This window comes from Epinephelus lanceolatus, chromosome 15 (assembly GCF_041903045.1).
Source record: "Epinephelus lanceolatus isolate andai-2023 chromosome 15, ASM4190304v1, whole genome shotgun sequence".
NCBI lineage: Eukaryota > Metazoa > Chordata > Actinopteri > Perciformes > Serranidae > Epinephelus > Epinephelus lanceolatus.
In genome coordinates this window covers 19,941,848-19,961,173 of record NC_135748.1, presented here as the reverse complement: position 1 = coordinate 19,961,173, position 19,326 = coordinate 19,941,848, and the positions used below count along the sequence as shown (strand labels likewise).

At 42.6% G+C, this 19,326-nt stretch overlaps 1 protein-coding gene across 1 annotated transcript in view; it reads left to right on the top strand.

Moving 5' to 3' along the window:
- LOC117267185 (latent-transforming growth factor beta-binding protein 2-like) overlaps positions 1-19,326 on the top strand; it is a 101,747-nt gene that overhangs the window by 48,255 nt on the left and 34,166 nt on the right. Inside the window, exons 9-14 of the mRNA XM_078175028.1 lie at positions 7,975-8,049; positions 13,861-13,983; positions 14,093-14,257; positions 15,705-16,019; positions 16,808-16,827; positions 17,077-17,113. Coding sequence (XP_078031154.1) covers positions 7,975-8,049; positions 13,861-13,983; positions 14,093-14,257; positions 15,705-16,019; positions 16,808-16,827; positions 17,077-17,113 — 735 coding nt within the window. The remainder of the gene's footprint in view (positions 1-7,974; positions 8,050-13,860; positions 13,984-14,092; positions 14,258-15,704; positions 16,020-16,807; positions 16,828-17,076; positions 17,114-19,326) is intronic.

The window sequence follows — 19,326 nt, the reverse complement described above, 5'->3', positions numbered from 1 at the left end:
GGCACTTATTCAAATACAGACTCATGATGTGCTGTGTCTGGTTGTTTTATGTCTGTAAATGTATACACATTTCAGCACAACTGACGGCATTATATAGCTGGGAATTATTTATTATTACACTCCAAGGACTTTATGTCACTGCTGTGGCAATAAGGGATGAGATTATGCCTGTGTGTGTAATGTGTGTCTGTTTGTATGTGATGGAGGTCTGACGTTATGTAGGGCATAAATGCCAGTGCATCCCATCTCAGTGGGAGCCGAAGCCTTCAGGAGCCAGAGTCTTTAAAAGTCACATGCTGAGGATTCCTGGGTCATAATGAGATCCAGATCAACCAGTAGAGGCTGCAGTCAGCTCCATCCCTCTGGTTCTGATGATGAGGTGGCATGAAGAAAAAACATTGCATAGTGCGCTTTTGTTAGAATTTAAAACTAATATAATCTAGGAATGTTCTTTCTGATAGAGAATCTGATGAGATCTGACAGAGATGGTCAAAATGTAAAAGACTGTATGAGAGACAAGAAGTGACTTGTTGAGTAAAGTTAAGCTGTTTGCTCCAATCAGTTTGGTTGCGCAGGTCCCATAAGAAGCTCACGGAAACTGAGGAGAAGTTTATCCTTCAGCCAGCATAGTGTGGTTTGTGCACCTCTGGCGAGGACTTACGGATAAATCTCTATCAGTAAAGCGATCTGAGGTTCAACAAGCCAACTGAAGGCCGTTTGCTGTGGCCTGAGTCTGACCCATACTGTAGTGCTGGCATGACTCTGTATAATTGTGCTGGCAACCCCACCCTCACTGTGAGTTTCACAGCTAATGGAATTCCACAAGCCGTTTGTCTCCCCATCTGTCATTGCTGGGCAGCTTCCCTCTCTCTCCCCGTCTGCGAGGCTGGGAGGCTTCCCAAGGAGCCAGATCAGGGATCCCCAGGGCCTAAAGTAACCACCACACCCACAGGAGCCTTGGCTTCCCCTAACTCTACCTCCCTGGGTCATCAAGGTCATCATGATGTCACTGTCACGTGCTGTCTTCACCCTGCCTTCTATTCCACCTCTATCCGTGGGAGTCACCACGTTCTCATACCTAAACGAGAGAATAAGTCGTTTACCAATGACTCCCACAACAACATATATGACTGCTGGGGAGTACCAGCAACAGGCGCTATTAATTGTTGTGAAATGGTCGCAGTTTTCAACACGTGGTTAACATTGTGACACAGTTGTGGTTTGGTTAGGTTTAGGCAACAAAGTTACTTGGTGAAGTTTAAGAAAAGATTATGGTTTGGGTTGAAATAAGTTAATTTGTTAAATGACTTAAAATTCATGTGTGTAGGATTTAGTGGCATCTAGTGGTGAGGTTGCAACACTGCAACAAACAGAAACTTCTCCAGTGTGCCAAGTGTATTGGGGAACTACAGTGGCTGATGTGAAAATGCAAAAAGACAAATGTCCCTATCTAGAGCCACTGTTTGATTTGTCCGTTCTGGGCTACTCTAGACACACCATGGCAACTCAGTGGTAGAGGGCCTGCTCTGTATGGAGATACAAGTGGCTAATTGTTTGGTAACAAAAAACACAACAATTTTTATTTTTTGGTTAAAACAAAGTTACGAATCTCATGTTCCATTTCTGCCGATATATCTCCCTGAATCCTACACACTGGCCTTTAAGTTTGTTTTGTAAATATGTAACATAACGTGATATTTAACCACGTAACCATGTATGTGATTCAAAATATCTCTGCAATATCTTTTGGTTTCTTTATTCTACTTCAAATGATCATAATTATTATAGCCAGTAGAGGTCGCCGCCTAACAATAATCATAAACATGGGTCGTAAAAAACTGTTCGCACAGACGACCTATAGGGCAGTTTTTAGGGGAGGAGGGTCTGGTGCGAGTTGTCTGTTCTTCACGAGGTTTAGATCAAAAACGTCGGATGAGGCAAAGAAGGAGGGGGCCCACAGAGCTCCACAGATCTTCCCACATGAACTCATCCCCCCCAAATTTCCCAACTATTCCCAAGACAATATATCTGACATCCAACGAGGGGCCAAAGCCTGCACTTATTACTTTTTTATTAACGCTGATCAAACATGAATACTTGTTAATGACCAACAAAAACCAGAGACGCAATGACTTTGCCTTAGAAGTAGGCAGCGAGAGAACAGATGCATTGGAACAGCTCCACAGCAGCTCCTCATGGTGATTAGATAGAGACGTCACATATCTTTGACGGCATTTGATTCATTGATGTTGACTTGGTGTTATCCCTATACAACTAGAATGATGGAATCTATTAGCTGGGCAGCAGTGTGGCTAATCAGTGCAGAGGAGTCCTAACCACTGTGAGCAATAAATCCCAGTTGAAGGCAGATGGATATGAAGTTTGTGTTGCATTTGTTAATTGGATACAAGCAAAGTTAAGCACATTTTTATTGGGAATGTACCGTGGCATGCTTTCTTTTGGAACTAGCCCAGGTGGTTAATATTCCACAGTGAATTGGAGATTATAGAGGAATGTGGGTCTGTTTTAAATGTGTGTTTGATGCGGCTTCCATTGCCATCAGCATCTTGGAGAAGGGCGTTAAGCAAAATTGTCGAACTACAAACACAGATGTAAAATGCATACTTTCGTGAATCGAAACAATGAAAAGTATGTTTTGAGTAAAGATTTAATGTTGCAGAAAAATGAAATAATCCCCTAATCAAAGCCTTTGTGTTGCCTCACATGTGCCATGGGATGGTAATAGCAATATGATACGGCTACATGGCTGAGATTGTTAATGATCAAGCAAATATCTCATAGTTTGGACAGTGGTTTTGTGTCTATGTCCGTATCAGCAGGAGGTTGTTGATATTACTCCCATGTGTCCTAACTGATTAGCCTTTGCCTCACAAGCAGGGACACAATATTTGCAGGGCATGTGATATGGACCGTGCCAGAATGGCAAATGTGGCGCGTGCCAAAGAGACATTCTGCTTTGAAAGCAAATGACTTCCCTTTAAGCTGTTTGCTCCAATCAAGCATTGGCTCAAAGGCCAAGAAGAGATGGCTTTGCCATCTTAGAGAATGAAAAGACCTGAAACCCACTGTGGTGATTAAAGAGCTCTGTTTGCTCCTGGTTTTCTCTCGGCGGCACCAGTTTGTCCCGTGGCGGCGTGTCAGAAAGTAAATTGCTGGAAAGGGTCCTGAGGAGGACTTGGCTTTGGTGTTCGTTTTTTTCCCATAGAGTGGCCCCCAATGGAGTGGAAAGGAAGACTGTCTCCTGTTGCGGTCCTGTGGATGGCATCAGTCCCTCCTCCATCCTCTGTCTCCCACGCGCTCTCAAGTTTTCCAGTCAGTTAGGAGGAGAAGCCCAACACTGAGGTTGCCTCCCAGGCCAGTCCCAGGGGAAGCTGGTGAAGGGCTCAGAGCCCTGTGATTGATGAACCAGACCTCTCAATCGTCTTAGAAGAACAGCCTCCGGGCAGGGTGGTCTACGGAGTGATTGTACCGAATTAGCAATTAAAGATTTCTGTACAGCTGAGGAACCCATCTGAATATAAACCCTCTCTGTTCTCAGCCTCCTGCCTCGTTCTCCTTTTACTTTCTCTCTCATTTTGCATAAGCTGTCCTTTCATTTGAATACCCTCAGCAGTGCCCTGTGAGGAGCAAATTTTACTTTCATGTTTAGAAGAGAGATTTATTCAGATTGAATTCAGGACAGCAGCGTTTATCAAGAAGCTCCAACGAATCTAAATTACACTTTCAGGTCAGGGAATTTAAGCAAATATTATTGAACAGTTGCCAGTGGAATGCACAACACAATTGAATGGAGACGGACAATAAATTAGTGAGGGGTGACAAAGTCTTTTGTTGAACAGGGCTAAATGGATACACAACAACCAGAAGCTTCTGTTTGTACCCTCAGTGGACACAGACCAGTCTGGGTCTACAGTCTTTGTAACCAAGGGTGACACTAATGATGCGCAGCTTGAGCTCACTCTTGCAAGCCAATGCCTGTGCAACTCCATGTTTTCTACACAAATGAGTATAGAAACAAGCATGAGAACGGACACATAATTAAATCCTCTACCGTAACTCTCAGCTTTTTGTACGCTAATGAAAATGACATGGCCAAGTTATCACTGATTTTTAGGCCTGGAGCTTATCATCTTTTCATCTGGTGAATGTTCAGAAGACATGGTTCTGATTAGAGACGTTCCAATACCATTTTTTCCTACCAGATACCATTCCTGATACCCGAACTTGCAAATTGGCTGATACTGAGTACCAATCCGATACTACTGCATTAAAAAAAAAGAGCTGCATATTACTGTGTGAATGTGAAATTATTGCTGTCATTGTTGTATGGCTTGGCTCAGGTCAAATCCTTTGTGAAACATGGACAAATACATACAGAGAATTAATGCCATTGAAATTGCCATCTTGCTGACATTTTGCTAACGGCTAATGTTACACTATTTACCTGAAATCACTTATTCTTCACGGCTCTGAAACAGTGATTGCCACAGCGTGAAAGAGGAATTGATTTCCCAGAAAAAATGCTATTTTTATCCTGCTGTGATACTAAATAGCGTATTAAATTACATGGCATCAGATCAGTGCATAGACTTGCATACTCACTGATACCTGATCCAGCATTTTAGTCAGTATCGGAGGCATTTCCAAAACTGCTATCCATATCGGAACGACTCTTGTTCTGATTTGCTGGTACAGTAGGATTCAGACACAACTCAGTGATTTATCAAACATTGGTGCAAAAGTACAAAATTAAAGAATTAATCAGCAAAAGACAACCAGTATCTAGGATGGCTGTTGTCAACCTCTGCATGAGTTTCAGCAGCTGCAAACTAATCTCATAAAGATGTACTGAACTGAACTCTGATGACAAGCATGTTTAGGTCCAGGGCACAAATGAGGAAATGTTGAGTACAAGCTGCCAAGTCAGATCCTATGTGCAAATAAAGTTTTATGAACACATACTGTAAATGTGTCTGTTATATGTGGAAACATGCCAACTTTACATCACTGTTTAATGTCTGAGTGGTACTTCTTACATAAGTAGGTCTTTAAGCTGCACAAGACTTTTACAACGTCTCAGTCTTTTTTCTCAAACCATTTTAAGACAGGCAGAGTTTTCAAATGAGCTGTCTCTCAGACTCATGTTGAAGTTGTTACTGACTGCCGAGGTCCTCACCTCCCTGCTAATAAGCTTTATTGAGACACCCGGACCTCCCCCACTGGGCTTCCCTTGGCATGTGCGCCCTGCTGTCACTCAGACCAGACTTTCCCTGATCCCGTCGCTGCAGGAGGGCGTGCCCACCGCCCTACCACAACAGCTCATTACTCAGAAACTTTGAAAGGGGGATTAGGAGGGTGCGGAGGAAGATGAGGAGGTGGGCAGACGGGAACAGGGGCGTCGCTTTGACACAGTTCCCCTATTTTCCCCCGTTGCCCCCTTCATGCTGATGACCCACTTCTGCTTTGTCAACCCTCAGGTACATTGACCCTGCCTGGTCCACTGGATCACAGCAGGACCAAAACATAACTCAGCTTCCAGGACCGTGTTCCCAAAGCCTCCATGTGGCACACATTCCAGTCACTCCTGGGAAAATGACACAAACCCATGACTGATTGCTGGGTTGTGTATTGGTTGTGTATTGGTGTACGAATTGAAAGATTTTTTTTTTTTCTGGCCATTGGGTTTGGACCTCGACCCATACGTTACCTAATTCCTTCCAGTTACTGACTTCAAAAATTAATGACTGAATTTCTGAAAGAAGTCATAACAATGGAGATTCACTGTGTTTTTGCTATTGCTTCTAATGTCTGGTGGCGTAGGTGGCTGATGTGATCTTTTCTGGTCCTGCCTCCCCCACAGTCAGGCGTCCAGATAGCTTTTCTACATCAGACTGGAGCTCCTTTTCAGTCACACATATCAACACTCTAGTTTTCTGGAGTTGTGGTCACAAACTCAGAGCAACTTTTCTCTCTTTCCCAGCGCACTTTGCCAGGGGAAGAGATGTGTTTTCTTTGCTGGCAAGGCTGTGACCGTAGTTTCTTGCATGCGTCACCTCTGTTCTCAACCCTTCGTCGCTGTGGCAGCAAGTTCAAAGTGGCGCTGTACTTTGGTAAAATCATATTTTTTCTGGCCATGGTGTAAACCCAAAGACTGTCATCACTGTCATTTGTTCCTGTTTTCGGTGAGTGGGAAATGTTGGATACTATAATTTCTCTCTGCGTTTACTCTCATTTTATGATGATGCAAGTTCAAATGAATGTGAAGTTGTAACCCATCTTAATATATATATATATATATATTTATTTCACAGTGGTGTGTAGGATTTAGTGGCATCTAGCGGTGAGGTTGCAGATTGAAACCAACAGAAAACCCCTCCATTTCCAAGCGTGTTGGAGAACTTATTGTGGCCTTTAGCTAATGTAAAACCATGAAAGACCCTCTCTGAAGCCAGTGTTTGGTCTCCTTATATAGACATGAAGGGCTCATTTTAAGCAAAGAAAACACAATTCTTACTTGGGTGTGGTCCTAGCAAGAGGGCTGGGAGTAGGGGCATAGGAATTAGGGAAAGGGCAATTGCCCCTCCACTCCATGCCTCTGTCCCACATTTGTTTCAAGTCACGTCATCTCTGCTGGAGTGATCCCATCACAGGATGATCTCTAGTCCATTTTTGCTTACAGACTCCTTTAAATACATACTGGTCCTTGAAAACATCAAGCCCTGTTTCATATTTTGGGAAAGTAAAATGCCTATACATGTTCATGAATTTGAAAACCCTGCTTTAGCTGAGACATAACAAACTTGGTTGTATATATGCCACTAAATATTTTTGGGAAATGTTGGCAGAAACAGCATTTTTCCGATGTGTTTATGTGCTAGAAGTGCAGAACAGAATCATGGCTGTCATGATTAGGAAGTAATTTAAAGTTATACCATTATTGCTGTAAGCTGTCTGATTTGTGACCGTAATCTGAAGAGACTGTAACAGTGAGAAACAGTTCCGTCATGCTAATAAGCACGTCGTTATTCTTAGAGCTTCCCTCACCCAAACACACATTTTTCCCTCCAGAATCAGAGGTTGGATCATCTCCTTTCAGCATGATGTGAAGAAAAATTCCTCATCTCAGTTTATGTCATGGAAAGATCTGCTACCAATAATCCCCCTGTCTCTGTTTAGAAACTTATAGAACCACATAAACACCAGCTCTTTCCCTCTGTCAAACACACAGACGCACACACTCAAACACAAACAGAGCCATGTGATAGTCACATTGACCTCGCTGTACATTTAATGGAGCATGCTGGGGCTTGACTGCGTGCCGAATGAGTAATGACATAATGTCACTATAGCCACAGTGGGTTATTTACTGCAGCACTCCTGTGAACCTCTAATGTACACACCTGAAGCACACACACGCCATGTGATTTTTATTGCTTTGGCAAAACAAGCAAAAAGAAGTTTTGAGCCAATAACTGTCCTGTGAGCCATACATTCATCATCATTCCTAGCATGCACAGCAGAAGTATTAGTCTCTTGTTTAAGTAGATTCGCACTGTGGTTGATGATAAAGGTCAGGGCTGTCATGTAGGCTTCCTCAACATATTTATGATGTAAGCACTTCCTTCATCTGTCCCTAGGGGTTGAGGAGAGTTATAGGTAATATGATTACAAATGACGTCGAGTGTTATCCTTACATTCTGCTGGATGGCAGTGCTGTCTTAAAAATGTGGTTGATGGGGATCCATTTCCATACACTCACTTTGGAGTCCCACGAGGCCCAGCTGTGGGTCCCCTCATTTTTCCTCTCGCCAAGACGTTCTCACATCTGTAAGTTATATGGCCCAGCTCCTCTTCTCCCTCTGTGATGAATGCAATGCTTTGTGACAGAGAGGCTAGGCAGTGTAAGATCATTTCTGCTCTTCTAAAGCTGTGCTTTCTCTTTCTGTTTTTCAGCATATGCAGTGATTGCAAATGGACAGGTGGAATGTCCCAAAGGTTTTAAGAGGATGAATCTCACACACTGTCAAGGTAAGATATAAAATATGTTGAAGAATATTAATGTAGTTTTCTGAATGTAAAACAGAAACATAGCTTATATTAAATATAATGACATAGATGTGATAAAAAAATTACTGCCCATATGTTTCCATGCTTACATGGACCCCTGAGGACTTCTAAGCAAGTATTCCTTGCTGTACGTCTAGCCCTTATGGGAACCAGGTCAAAACTACAATTAGCCTTGCTCCAGGGTCAGAGTTCAGCAGCCAATAAGCACCTGGGGCTGCTGTTTTAATTGGCCTTTGGGGTTCTGAGTGGAGAGTGGTACGGCAGGCTGCGATTATGGTAAATGTGGCTCTCTGAGTATTTGGAAGAGAGCTTTAGTTGCAGATCTGTTTGTCGCTCAGCTACCCTATTTATGCCAGCCGAGGAAAACCTGTAAACCTGCCAGCTCAACCAGCCATCTGTATGTAAAAACAAACTCTTCCTGAGCATACACTGGGTTTTCCTCTATTGCAGCCTCCCAGAGGTGTCTAGTTGTCAGCTGGCTGGTAGTTCATGAAGTCGAAGCCACCCACGGTGTCAACTCTGTAGACAATCTTCCACTGGAGAATTCAGACTATTTATATTTGTTGCTGGTGTTAGTATACATCACTGGCGTTAGTTGGCAAGAACAAATAAACCACAGCTGAAAAACACAGGAAAAATGCACTGTTTAATCTGTGAACAATGTAGCTGACGAGCATGCCTTCAATAACAAAATGCCGCTTAACTGACAGTCTGCTTAAGCTGTGTCAATGACTTGATTAATGGTGTCATAATCCAAAGGGCAATGCTTACTGAAGCCTATGGAGTGCAACAACATAACGGTCCAATGAACAGCTTTGACCACATCTATGTAAGGCCTCATCCACTGGTTCAGCAGGTTCAACATGTTTTCTGATCTGCACAGCACTGTACTATTGGCCCATTAATGTTTTCAGGTAATGATTGAGCTGGGAAACATATTTTAATAAAAACAAAGACCTGTGGACAAGGACACACTTATTTTCCAATAGTGTGTCAACTAGCCAACACATGTGGAAATTTATCTTTCTATTATTCATGCTTTTCTTTTGTGATTGTTTCAAGATGTTCCTCTCTTTCAGTTGCTCATTTCTTGAGTTCCAAAAAAGCAAAGCTGACAGTTACCCACAATATTTACTGGAGCGCTTTACAGTCTCTGTCCCGTTCAGCTGCCGCTCCATTCCCAAAAATTATTTCTAATTTCAGGTCTCGCAGTCACTGCCAAGGAGGCAAAAACCTGCTTTTTCTGGGATTTTGTCATTATTATCAGGATGGTGTCCAGCCTGCCAAACTGGGGCTCCTAGTCTGAGCTGTTTGCAGCGTACTTTATTGGAACAGAGCAGAGCTTGTCTCATATTTGGTAATAGGCCTGATTTACTGCTTGCAGTTCCCTGACCCTTCAGTGACGTCTACGATGTGATAAGGTGCCCCATCAGAGCCACACGCAGCTCTCTGACTTCAGTGAAGATCCCTTATCTACAGAAGCTGTTTTTCAGAATCTAGGTCAGCTGAATTGGCCGTTTGTAACTGTGCTTGTTAGATGAAAGGCGCACATAGATGCGTGTGCAGTGAGTCTGTTGTGGGTGGTAAACCAGTGCTGGGAGCAGGTCATATTACTCATACACCACTTCAAAGAAGAGATGATGGAAGTCTTACATAACTCTTTTGACATTTTGGATCAACTTAATAAAAAACTACTAACAATCTTTAAACACTGACATTTGACATTCATCATATTGAATGCTGCCTGGGTCAACGGGCCGAGACCTCGAAATATTAGGTTATGTAGCAGGAATTTGCCTGTGAAAACTTACTTTTTTCCAGTAATGGCTGCTTTGGCTGCATTTTGAGAATGTGCATCCCCTCTTTTCATAGTTTCTTAATGGATGTATTTCTGGCCCCATAACTTATGTCTGGTTTGAGACTTCCAAAGCAGTCACAAGGTACTCCCTGTATCCATAACAGCCAATACATATTGAGAGAGTAAAGCTGCCAGTTTCCCTTACAGTACCCATAAATAAGTCTGCTGGTGTTTATGTGAGTATTGATTTTTTCCAGAAGTTAAGAGTGGCCAAGGTCAAGTAAGGCCACAGCAGACTGGCTGACACTGTATGCAGTTTGGATTCATTGCAGTCATTATTATTAGACCAGGGGTCGACAACCTTTACTATCAAAAGAGACATTTTTGGCCAAGAAAAACTGTCTGGAGCTGCAAAAGTTATTTTAGCCTTATAATGAAGGTAACACAGAGTATGAAGAATAGAATATTGCTGCGGAAACACTGTGCCCACCCTCCAGTCTCCCCCGAAGTTGCCCTGGTGAATAGGCGGCTTCATTTTGAACTGCGAAACCCTTTTAGCATTGTCTACAGTGTTAGCACCTCTAGCCATGCTGACGCTGCTAACAGTGGTAACAGAGCTAACAGTGGTAACAGAGCTAACAGTGGTAACATAGTCAACAATAATAAAGGGGTTTTATGGCTCAGTACTGAGCCGCTTACTCACTGAAGGGCGAGCTGGGGGGAAACTGGTAGGCAGGCGCAATGTTTCCACAGCAGCGCTGTTGGGTCAGGATGGTGTTAATAGTGGTAATGCCCAGATGAGCTGCACTGCTAATGCAACTATCTCACACCAGACCCAAGTGGTGCACAGTGCAGTAAACTATAGAGTAGCAAAATTAACCTCTAGACCAACATGTGTAACTGGTCAGAGATATTCTTCAGGGTTGATTGATAATCGGTTAACCATTGACATCCCTAGTCAGCACACTTAAATTGTCCATTTTTCTCAGAGATGTTTCCTTTTTCTAATTTTTAAATCCATAGCTAGCATAGCTAGATCAAATCACGACTAGACACTGCTATTGAGGTTCGACAAAAGGAAGAGGCGCACATTTTAGTTGACCAAATATTGGAGGGAAAAAAAGTCTTTGGTTTATAGGCTACACATTTTTACAACTGGATAATGTAAGAATCACTTTAGGTCTGCAACAATGATAGATTAAAATTAAAATGCTAAAAAATAACTGTCATTCATTTTCATATATTTTTTTGTCAAAGCCACAAGGAGCCATTGGAGAGGGGCTGAAGAGCAGCATGTGGCTCCAGAGCTGCAGGTTGCCTACCCCTGCATTAGACAATAAAAACAACCACAATAAAAGCTGTCGATGGACACACACAAGGACTATTTGTTAGATTCAAAATAGATTAGTGCTGTTCATGACAGGTTGTCACGGAAGTCAGTTTCAATCCCAATCAACCCACCAGCAGACTGTAACAATAGCACTAATCTGGGACTCAACCGAACCATGGATTAAAGACCCCATGTGATGAAGGCTGAGCCCAACACTGACCTGAACTCTGACCAGATAGCATGCTGCTTAAACTAAACCTGAGCCCTCACAGTACCTGCGCACAGCATATTGTTGTTCCTAGCTCTGTATATCAGCACAAGACATCTGTGGTCTGCTTCATTGTCTTCACAGTATGTGCCTCATTCTTGCTCATCCAAACAGGTCGCTTCTGCTAACAGGCTTGTTTACATTGTCCAAACAGAGATGCTGGAGGCTTCGGCATTATGAGGCCAGCTTTAGCTTCTAAAAGAGATAGAAAATTTTAAAGAGAGAGAGGGAGCACAAAGGGCAACAGAGATAGAAAAGAAGAGAACATTGAGGCATTTGTTGGATTTGCTTCAGTCTGCAGAATCTATCAGCCTCAATCCCTTATAAACTCACTTTTTCCAGCAGGAAGCAAAACAACAAAACAAGAGCAGATTAATTAGAATTGGGAAAATCTGTGGTGGCAGGCTGTCGGGTTGCAGTCGTCAAAGCAATGGGAAAAGACCTAATGATGTACTCTTTGTTTAACACGGTAGAACAACAAACTTTGCCTGGTCCCAGTGTGATCGCATGACTAAGCGCCTGAAATATGTCCCCCTATGCTCCTGGCTGGCACACTAACTGGCTTGCTTGCCTCCATTTGGCTTAGTGACTCAGGAGCTGTTGGAGCAATAAGCAAACTCCACTGGCCACTGTATCACTCCAGCACATGGTTCAGGCCAGACGGAGGGAAAAACCTCTTTAACTTTCACTCATTGACATAAGTGAAGGACGCTGTGACCTTATTGGACACTGTAAAGGAAAGATGCTAAGGAAGATTATACTGTACAACATTCCTCTGTTTCCTCTGTGCTACTGTTTGGATTTCAAAGGAAAGGTCACCACAGCCCAGAGAGTTTATTACATGGAAATAGAATTAAAAGAAAGGACATTGAATTGTTTGCCATGGTCATTGGACTAGTACAAAAGAAAACGGTTGTTGTTAGTTGTTAGTTGGTAGCAACACACAGTGGGGCCCTAATGTGTGTCACACCCACAAGTTTGAGAACTGCCCTATTCTTACACCTATTTTCTTTTCTTTAACAGAAAAATACAACCATACACTAATCCAAGAGTCTCTCTTTCACCTGCCTGATCTTAACTTTATTTCCTTGTTAGCTCATCATAAAACATACTTTATTCAACTCGACAGGAACACAATAAAACTCACCAAATCATCTTAGTTAGTACACTTAGAAAAGTGTTACCTGGACCTCCCTGGTTGAGTATAACCTTTCCTGTCTGGGGAGGTTGTGTGTGGTTGACTCACCGCCAGGCCACTGCTGTTGCATCGCACAACCAGCTTGCTCGGACTGGGTTCCCATCGGCCAGCTCGGTTTTTGAAGTGGTTGTTTAAAGGTAAAGGTGTATATACATCGACAGTAAGTAGTGGTGTGTGACGAACGCTTTCTCGGTCTCTTTTGTCTGTAAAGTGTCTTGCCTCTGGCATCTTCCTCATGACATCCCCGAGCCAACCTGGTTGGTGCCACTAATGGCAGCTAATGAGTCAATGCCACCAATCCCCAACTGACTCTGCCTCCTATCACCTGCCCAAACCACACCCCCATCTACAAGACACTCACTAAAATACCAATGAGGCTTTCATAAAAGTCATCTAGTTAGTCAGTCCACTATTCAAACAATTTCCAATTCTGGTTTTGGTTGAAATAAACCCTTAATTCACCGAGTAAGATGTGAAAATTTGCTTATCTGAACGCTGTTTATCCCTGTGAGCCAATGAGCAGCTGCTCTCACTCGTTCTTCAGAGGCAGCTCCAGTACATCGTGTTTCGACGAACATGCAATTAATGGCAACAAAAGAAACAGGGAGATAACGGATACAGCAATTTAAAAAAGAAAATGGATTGCTTAGACCTTGCCTCAGTGAATTCAGCACTTCAACATGAAGGTTTTCATGGAAGTTAGCCAGCTACAACGGTTGCAGTAGCCACGGTACACATAAAAATGGCCGCCACTCTGATTATCCCGCTACCTTGATTTGAATAAGAATGTGTGTCTGCTTTGCAGTGGTCAAATTTATTATATACTGTATGTTTCCCTCATGTCATCACCCCTCCTTGCTTTCACACAATTGTGAAACCCGAAAGTTTCCCCATTTCATCACCTTCCAGCAGCTGGTGGTTTTGACAGCATGATCTATTGAAATATTTTGTCACCCTTCAAGGTGTAAATGATTTCTAAAGCCTTACATAATCTCTGCTGGTCTGCAAGCCTGAAGCATACTCCAGGTGAAATACAGTACACCCAAGCTGATATTTGCACCAAGTTTGGTTGAGGGGTTCATTCTGAGTTCAAAATTGTCATAGGAACAACATGACTTCATGATATTTCCATAATGAAAATGTACTACTCCATGGCTGACGTACTGCATATTTCACAGACATCAATGAGTGCCTGTTGCCCGGACTCTGTAAGAACGCCGAATGTCTCAACACAAGAGGAAGCTACAGGTGCACGTGTAAACCAGGCTTCATGTTAGACGCTGACAGGAGCCACTGTGTCTGTAAGTAACACCCCTTTTTTCTTTCAATCATAACACATGATTTTTGGCTGTGGCCGCTCTCTCATGTATTGTATTAAAATAAAATGGACGTATCAATTTCTCTCCCCAGCGGACAAGGCTGTGTCTGACCAGAGGGCGTTCTGCTATCGATCAGTGTCAGCAGGCACATGCTCCCTGCCGCTTGCTCAACACATCACCAAGCAGATCTGCTGCTGCAGCCGAGTGGGCAAGGCCTGGGGCCCTGAGTGTGATCGCTGTCCTTTGCCGGGATCAGGTACAGCCACCAAAAGTTACCGTGCTATCCCATGTGTCCCAGAATTCTTCTCTACACTGATTAAATCCAAGACATATCTCCTGGTCCATCTGCTCGCTCAACCTTCCATTCCCGTTTTTACTGTACTTGCTGGAAACCTATTTGCTGGGTTAATCGCTTTTGCAGATATGAAATGTCACATGTAATCTTATGTAAGCGCTAGCAATGGTAGTGGAAGCACATGCAAAGGATATTTACCACTCAGTCACCATTCTGCTCTTTGCCAGGCTTGTAAAGCACTTCAAAATAACCAAATGTGTTTGGAGTGGAAAAGGACCAAAAACAAAACAGTTTTCATATTTTGGAGGCTGCATAATAGTGGGAGTTAGTCTTGTGTTATCACTCCAACCCTCAGAGAGAAACCCCACTAATAGACCGGCAGAGCTTCACAGCAGAAATAAACAGCTTAGCCAAGTGAAACATGGGAAGTAGTTGTCATCTTTTTTTATTTTTTTTCCCATACCGATCTAATCTTCAAAGTCTTTGAGAGAAACAGGCTGGTTTTATGGAGTGTCTGTACTGGCCAGTGATTCATGGGGATTGTCATAGATCAGATATCACAGACACAGACCTCCATGGTGCTGCTCAGCCAGGACTGACACAGTACACAGACACACAGCCTCTGATTATTTCGGACGCTGGCTTTTGTATGGCCTGACAAGCTGTTCGAGCCATGTTCTGAACAAAGCAGCCAGGCCCATTACTTGTGACTTGGTAACAGGAGCCCGTTGACTATCATACCATATTTACTGCAGCTCCTCTGATGTGGCTGCTGATCATATACAGCCCCATTTCCCTCCACTTTAAATTCATCATTCAGTAGCCTATCGTATCCACATTTCCTGCATTTACACAAGCATTTACAGTGACCACATATCTGTCATTACTCATATCTCTATTCCAGACTCTTTTGGCATAGAGTTGCTGGTTTCAGGTCAGGTAGGGGACATGGTGCTTCTCACTTGTAATGGATTCACCATCGCTGAGGTTTGTTGGGCTCCGACACAAAGAGGTGCAGTCTCCCTCCTTTTATCTAGCCAGCCAATCCTCTATTAGCCTCTCACTCACACGCCTCTACACCAAAGAGTTCAAAGGTCAGTCAGTATTACATGATCCTCTACTTCCCCCACTGGCATGGCCGTGTCTGTTTGAGTGTGCAGATATCCCCCAAAATCCCCTTGCTGGTAGCCCTCTGTGACAGCTGTCACTGGCCTGCCAGCTACCTAGCTCTTAGGCAATAGCCGAAACCCGACCCCTTGCTCGCAGCACACAGTAACGCACAGCATGCTCAGCATAACAATATTACACGGATGGCTTATGTTATTGCTATATGAATATCAGACAGAAATATGAGCCACTATTACGCTCTGGCTCACTGTTCGCTGCTGCGTGTTTCCTACCCCTGCAGACCATTTCAAGGAGATCTGCCCAGCTGGTCACGGGTATACCTACTCGCGCTCTGATGTGCAGATCTCTCTCAGACAGCTGGAGGATGATGATCTGCAGAGCACAGGAGTGTCATTGGAGGAGCAGAGTCCCACTTACCCTCAGCCTCCATCCTTTGAGCCCTCACTGTCACTGCCTAGCAGGCCACATTACCCCAGCTACCCACAGACGCCACAAGTGCCCCAATACCCCGAGTACCCTGAGACACCTCAAGCACCCCGGGAAACTCTGACTCCACAGCAGCCACAGCAGCCTCTGACACCTGAACAGCCAGAAGGTGAGACTAATATGTTTGTGTTTACTCTGAATAGTAAAGAATAGTTGCTGCTGAATGCTCTGCACTTATTATGCACTTAGGCCTTGGAGTTATCCAAACATGGACCACACTTCTACCACAACCCACGGCATAAACAATGCAGGGCAGCAGAGTGATACACAATAGGATTTTATTTTCTACAGGATACACAAGGATTAGCTTCTTTTTTGTGAGAATCCAAACATCAACAGGATGTTTTCATCTCCATAAATAAATGCTAAGTTGATCCAACGTTGAACATATTGGGAGCGCTCTTGTCCCCCCCATCCATCAAAGTGAAACTACTCTGAGCATCACAGCAATGCACACAAGTAATCCACATTGGCCATACATCTAAATCCTCAGGATTTACTGTAAATGTATCTTCCTGATTTAATGCTCGTGAGATAGTTTGTTGGCGGAGCTATGACATTTTGATTTATATGAGGAGACAATTCTGTAAATATTTAGGGATTTTTGTCTTCATTATCAGAGATATCTATTTCCTTGTCTATCTTTGCATTTTTCCTTGGCCGGTAGTCCGCTCTACTTTTCTGATACAACTCTCTCTGTCCGGCTTAGAGGATAAATGTGCCGTAAGCTTTGTTTTATTATAAATAAAGACCCTCAAAGCTGCGAGTCAAGTGCCTAAAGAGAACATGGGTTATTGTGTATGTTGCATAGAGTCAGTAATGGTACTTGTTAATGCGAACAGAATGTCAACATTATGCTACTGATAAACTTTTCTTCTTCTCTCTGTCTCGTGGCAGATGTGGAAATTCTGATCCCGGTAAGTTCTCCCTCCCTGTCAACCTCTTGGCACATGCTTTTGAAATGTTTATCTTAGAACGATATGCTCTAGCTATCTCAGCTGGAGGGTTTGTTATGATTATATAACTTATTCAGACCACATTTCGGTAGATGCACACACCTAATTAGCACTGCATATGATGACAAAAGCAGACACACTGTATGAACACAAGTATGATGATGAAATGTAGCCAAAATCTTTGACATGTAATATTTGCTTGTTTTCTAGCCAGCTGTTGCGACTGACTCACCGCTGAAATATCCAGGTATTTGCCTCTTGGCTTCACTCATTCGAATCACACACTGCCTGTTCACTCTCAATAAGTGCCCTAATGCTGTTTAATTCCTCTTGTGGTCTGATTTATCTCAAAGCTCAAGGGCCTATAGTGGTTTGCAGGGATGGATAGTAACAGATTACATGTAATCAGGATTAGGTAATCAGTTACAAAATACATATAACTAAAATCAGCCCAGATTACATTTTTAAAAAAAGTGTAATTAGATCATAGTTTCATTGTCAGTAATTAGTCTATTAAATTGTTATTACTTATTTTAATATGTCAATTATCAACATTTCAACATTTATTTCTATAGCCCTTTACAAAACCCAAAGGTACCCAAAGTGCTTGACAACAGTGTCAGATAACAATGAAAGTACATGAAGTACCAAACACACACACAGAAACAATAAGACAATACAGAAAAGAAAACAATGGAAAGTGTGGCAGTGCTACAGGGCATTAAAAGCCTATCAACATAGATAAAATACATTTAAAAAAAATAAAATAAATAAAAAGAATAGCCCTAGTCGGGATTAAAAGCAATTCTAAAAAGGTAGGTCGTCAGCTTCGATTTAAAAAGGGCGAGATCAGTAGTGGTGCGAATGTCAGGGGGGAGCTTGTTCCACAATCTTGGAGCAGCAACAGTAAAGGAACGGTCACCCCATTATTTATATCTCAACCTTGGGACTTCTAAAAGAAGCTGACCAGATGAACGCAGGGCCCTGCCACTATCATGGATAGTTAAAGTCTCTGACAAGTAGAGAGGAGCAAGGCCATTAATGGCATTAAAAACAAACAATAGTTTAAAATCTCTCCTAAAACGTACTGGAAGCCAGTGGAGAGACGACAGCACAGGGGTATTGTGTTCACGTCTGGGCGTGTTTGTTAAAAATCGGGCCGCAGCATTCTGTACAAGTTGAAGACGTGACAGGGAAGACTGGCTGCAGCCGACATAAAGTGCATTACAGTAGTCCAATCGTGAGCTGATGAATGTGTGAATTGCCTTCTCAAGGTCCTGCCGATTGAGAAAAGGCTTCACTTTGGCCAATAGACAGAGCTGGAAAAAGCTTGTTCTAACAACAGAACTAATCTGTTTATCAGACTTCAAACCAGTGTCAAATGTTACACCAAGATTTTTTACATGTGGTTTAAAAAAGGGGGGCCAGAGTGCTACAGTTTGTTGCAATAACATTAGACAAAAGTGAAGTGCCAAACAATTTTTTTTTTTTAATTTCTTTATTTAATTTTTTGATAACCAATTTGTTATTGACCCATGAAAAGCAAATGCATGACGTTTAAAGACCAAAAATAGAATATTTGTGGAACTAACGTGTTTTGGCTGAGTCCATTTTTATGCCTCTACGCCAGCGACGGCCCTGGCCTGAGGCGTTATGTTCTTGGGTTGTCCCGTTCTCATGGACGGATATCTCAGAAACAATTTTAGGGAATTTTCTCAAATTTGGCACAAACGTCCACTTGGACTCAAGGATGAACTGATTAGATTTTGATGGTCAAAGGTCAGTGTGACCTCACAAAACAGGTTTGTGGCCATAACTAAAGAATTTACACACTAGTTATGACAAACGTTCACACAAATGTCAAGATTAAAGGATGACGTGACATTTTATATCCAAAAGGTCAAAGGTCAACTTCACTGTGACATCATAATGTTTTGCACTTGTCTGCCGTTAATCAAGGCCATAACTCAGGAGCAGAGGGTAAGATATTTGGTCAGAGACTGAATTGGTGACACTTATTTTGTGTGCCCATGTTGAAACTGAGGTGATTGCATTAGGGACCTATATTGATATCATGACATGAGACTAGACATCTTCTTAGATTAAGGATATTGTAATATCATAAGTGCTGTTAAATTCTAGTGTAATCCAAAAGTATTCAGATTAGACTGCTTTTTTGTAACCAAATAGATTACATTACTAATAACAAAACATTGCCATGTAATTTGTATTCAGTAACTGACTGCATTTTAAAGTAATCTGACCCAGCCCTGGTAGTCTGAAATGGGCACAGACACATGATGTGTATTCTATAAATTGCTCACTCCTTCACAGCAGTGGCGGTCTCAATCCTGCTCTGCCAGGGAAAACATTGACATTAAAGTCTGAAGGTTGACTACTTTCAATGAGTCTACTTGATTTATTTTGGTCAATGTACTGTTTTTAGCTCGGAGAAAAGAG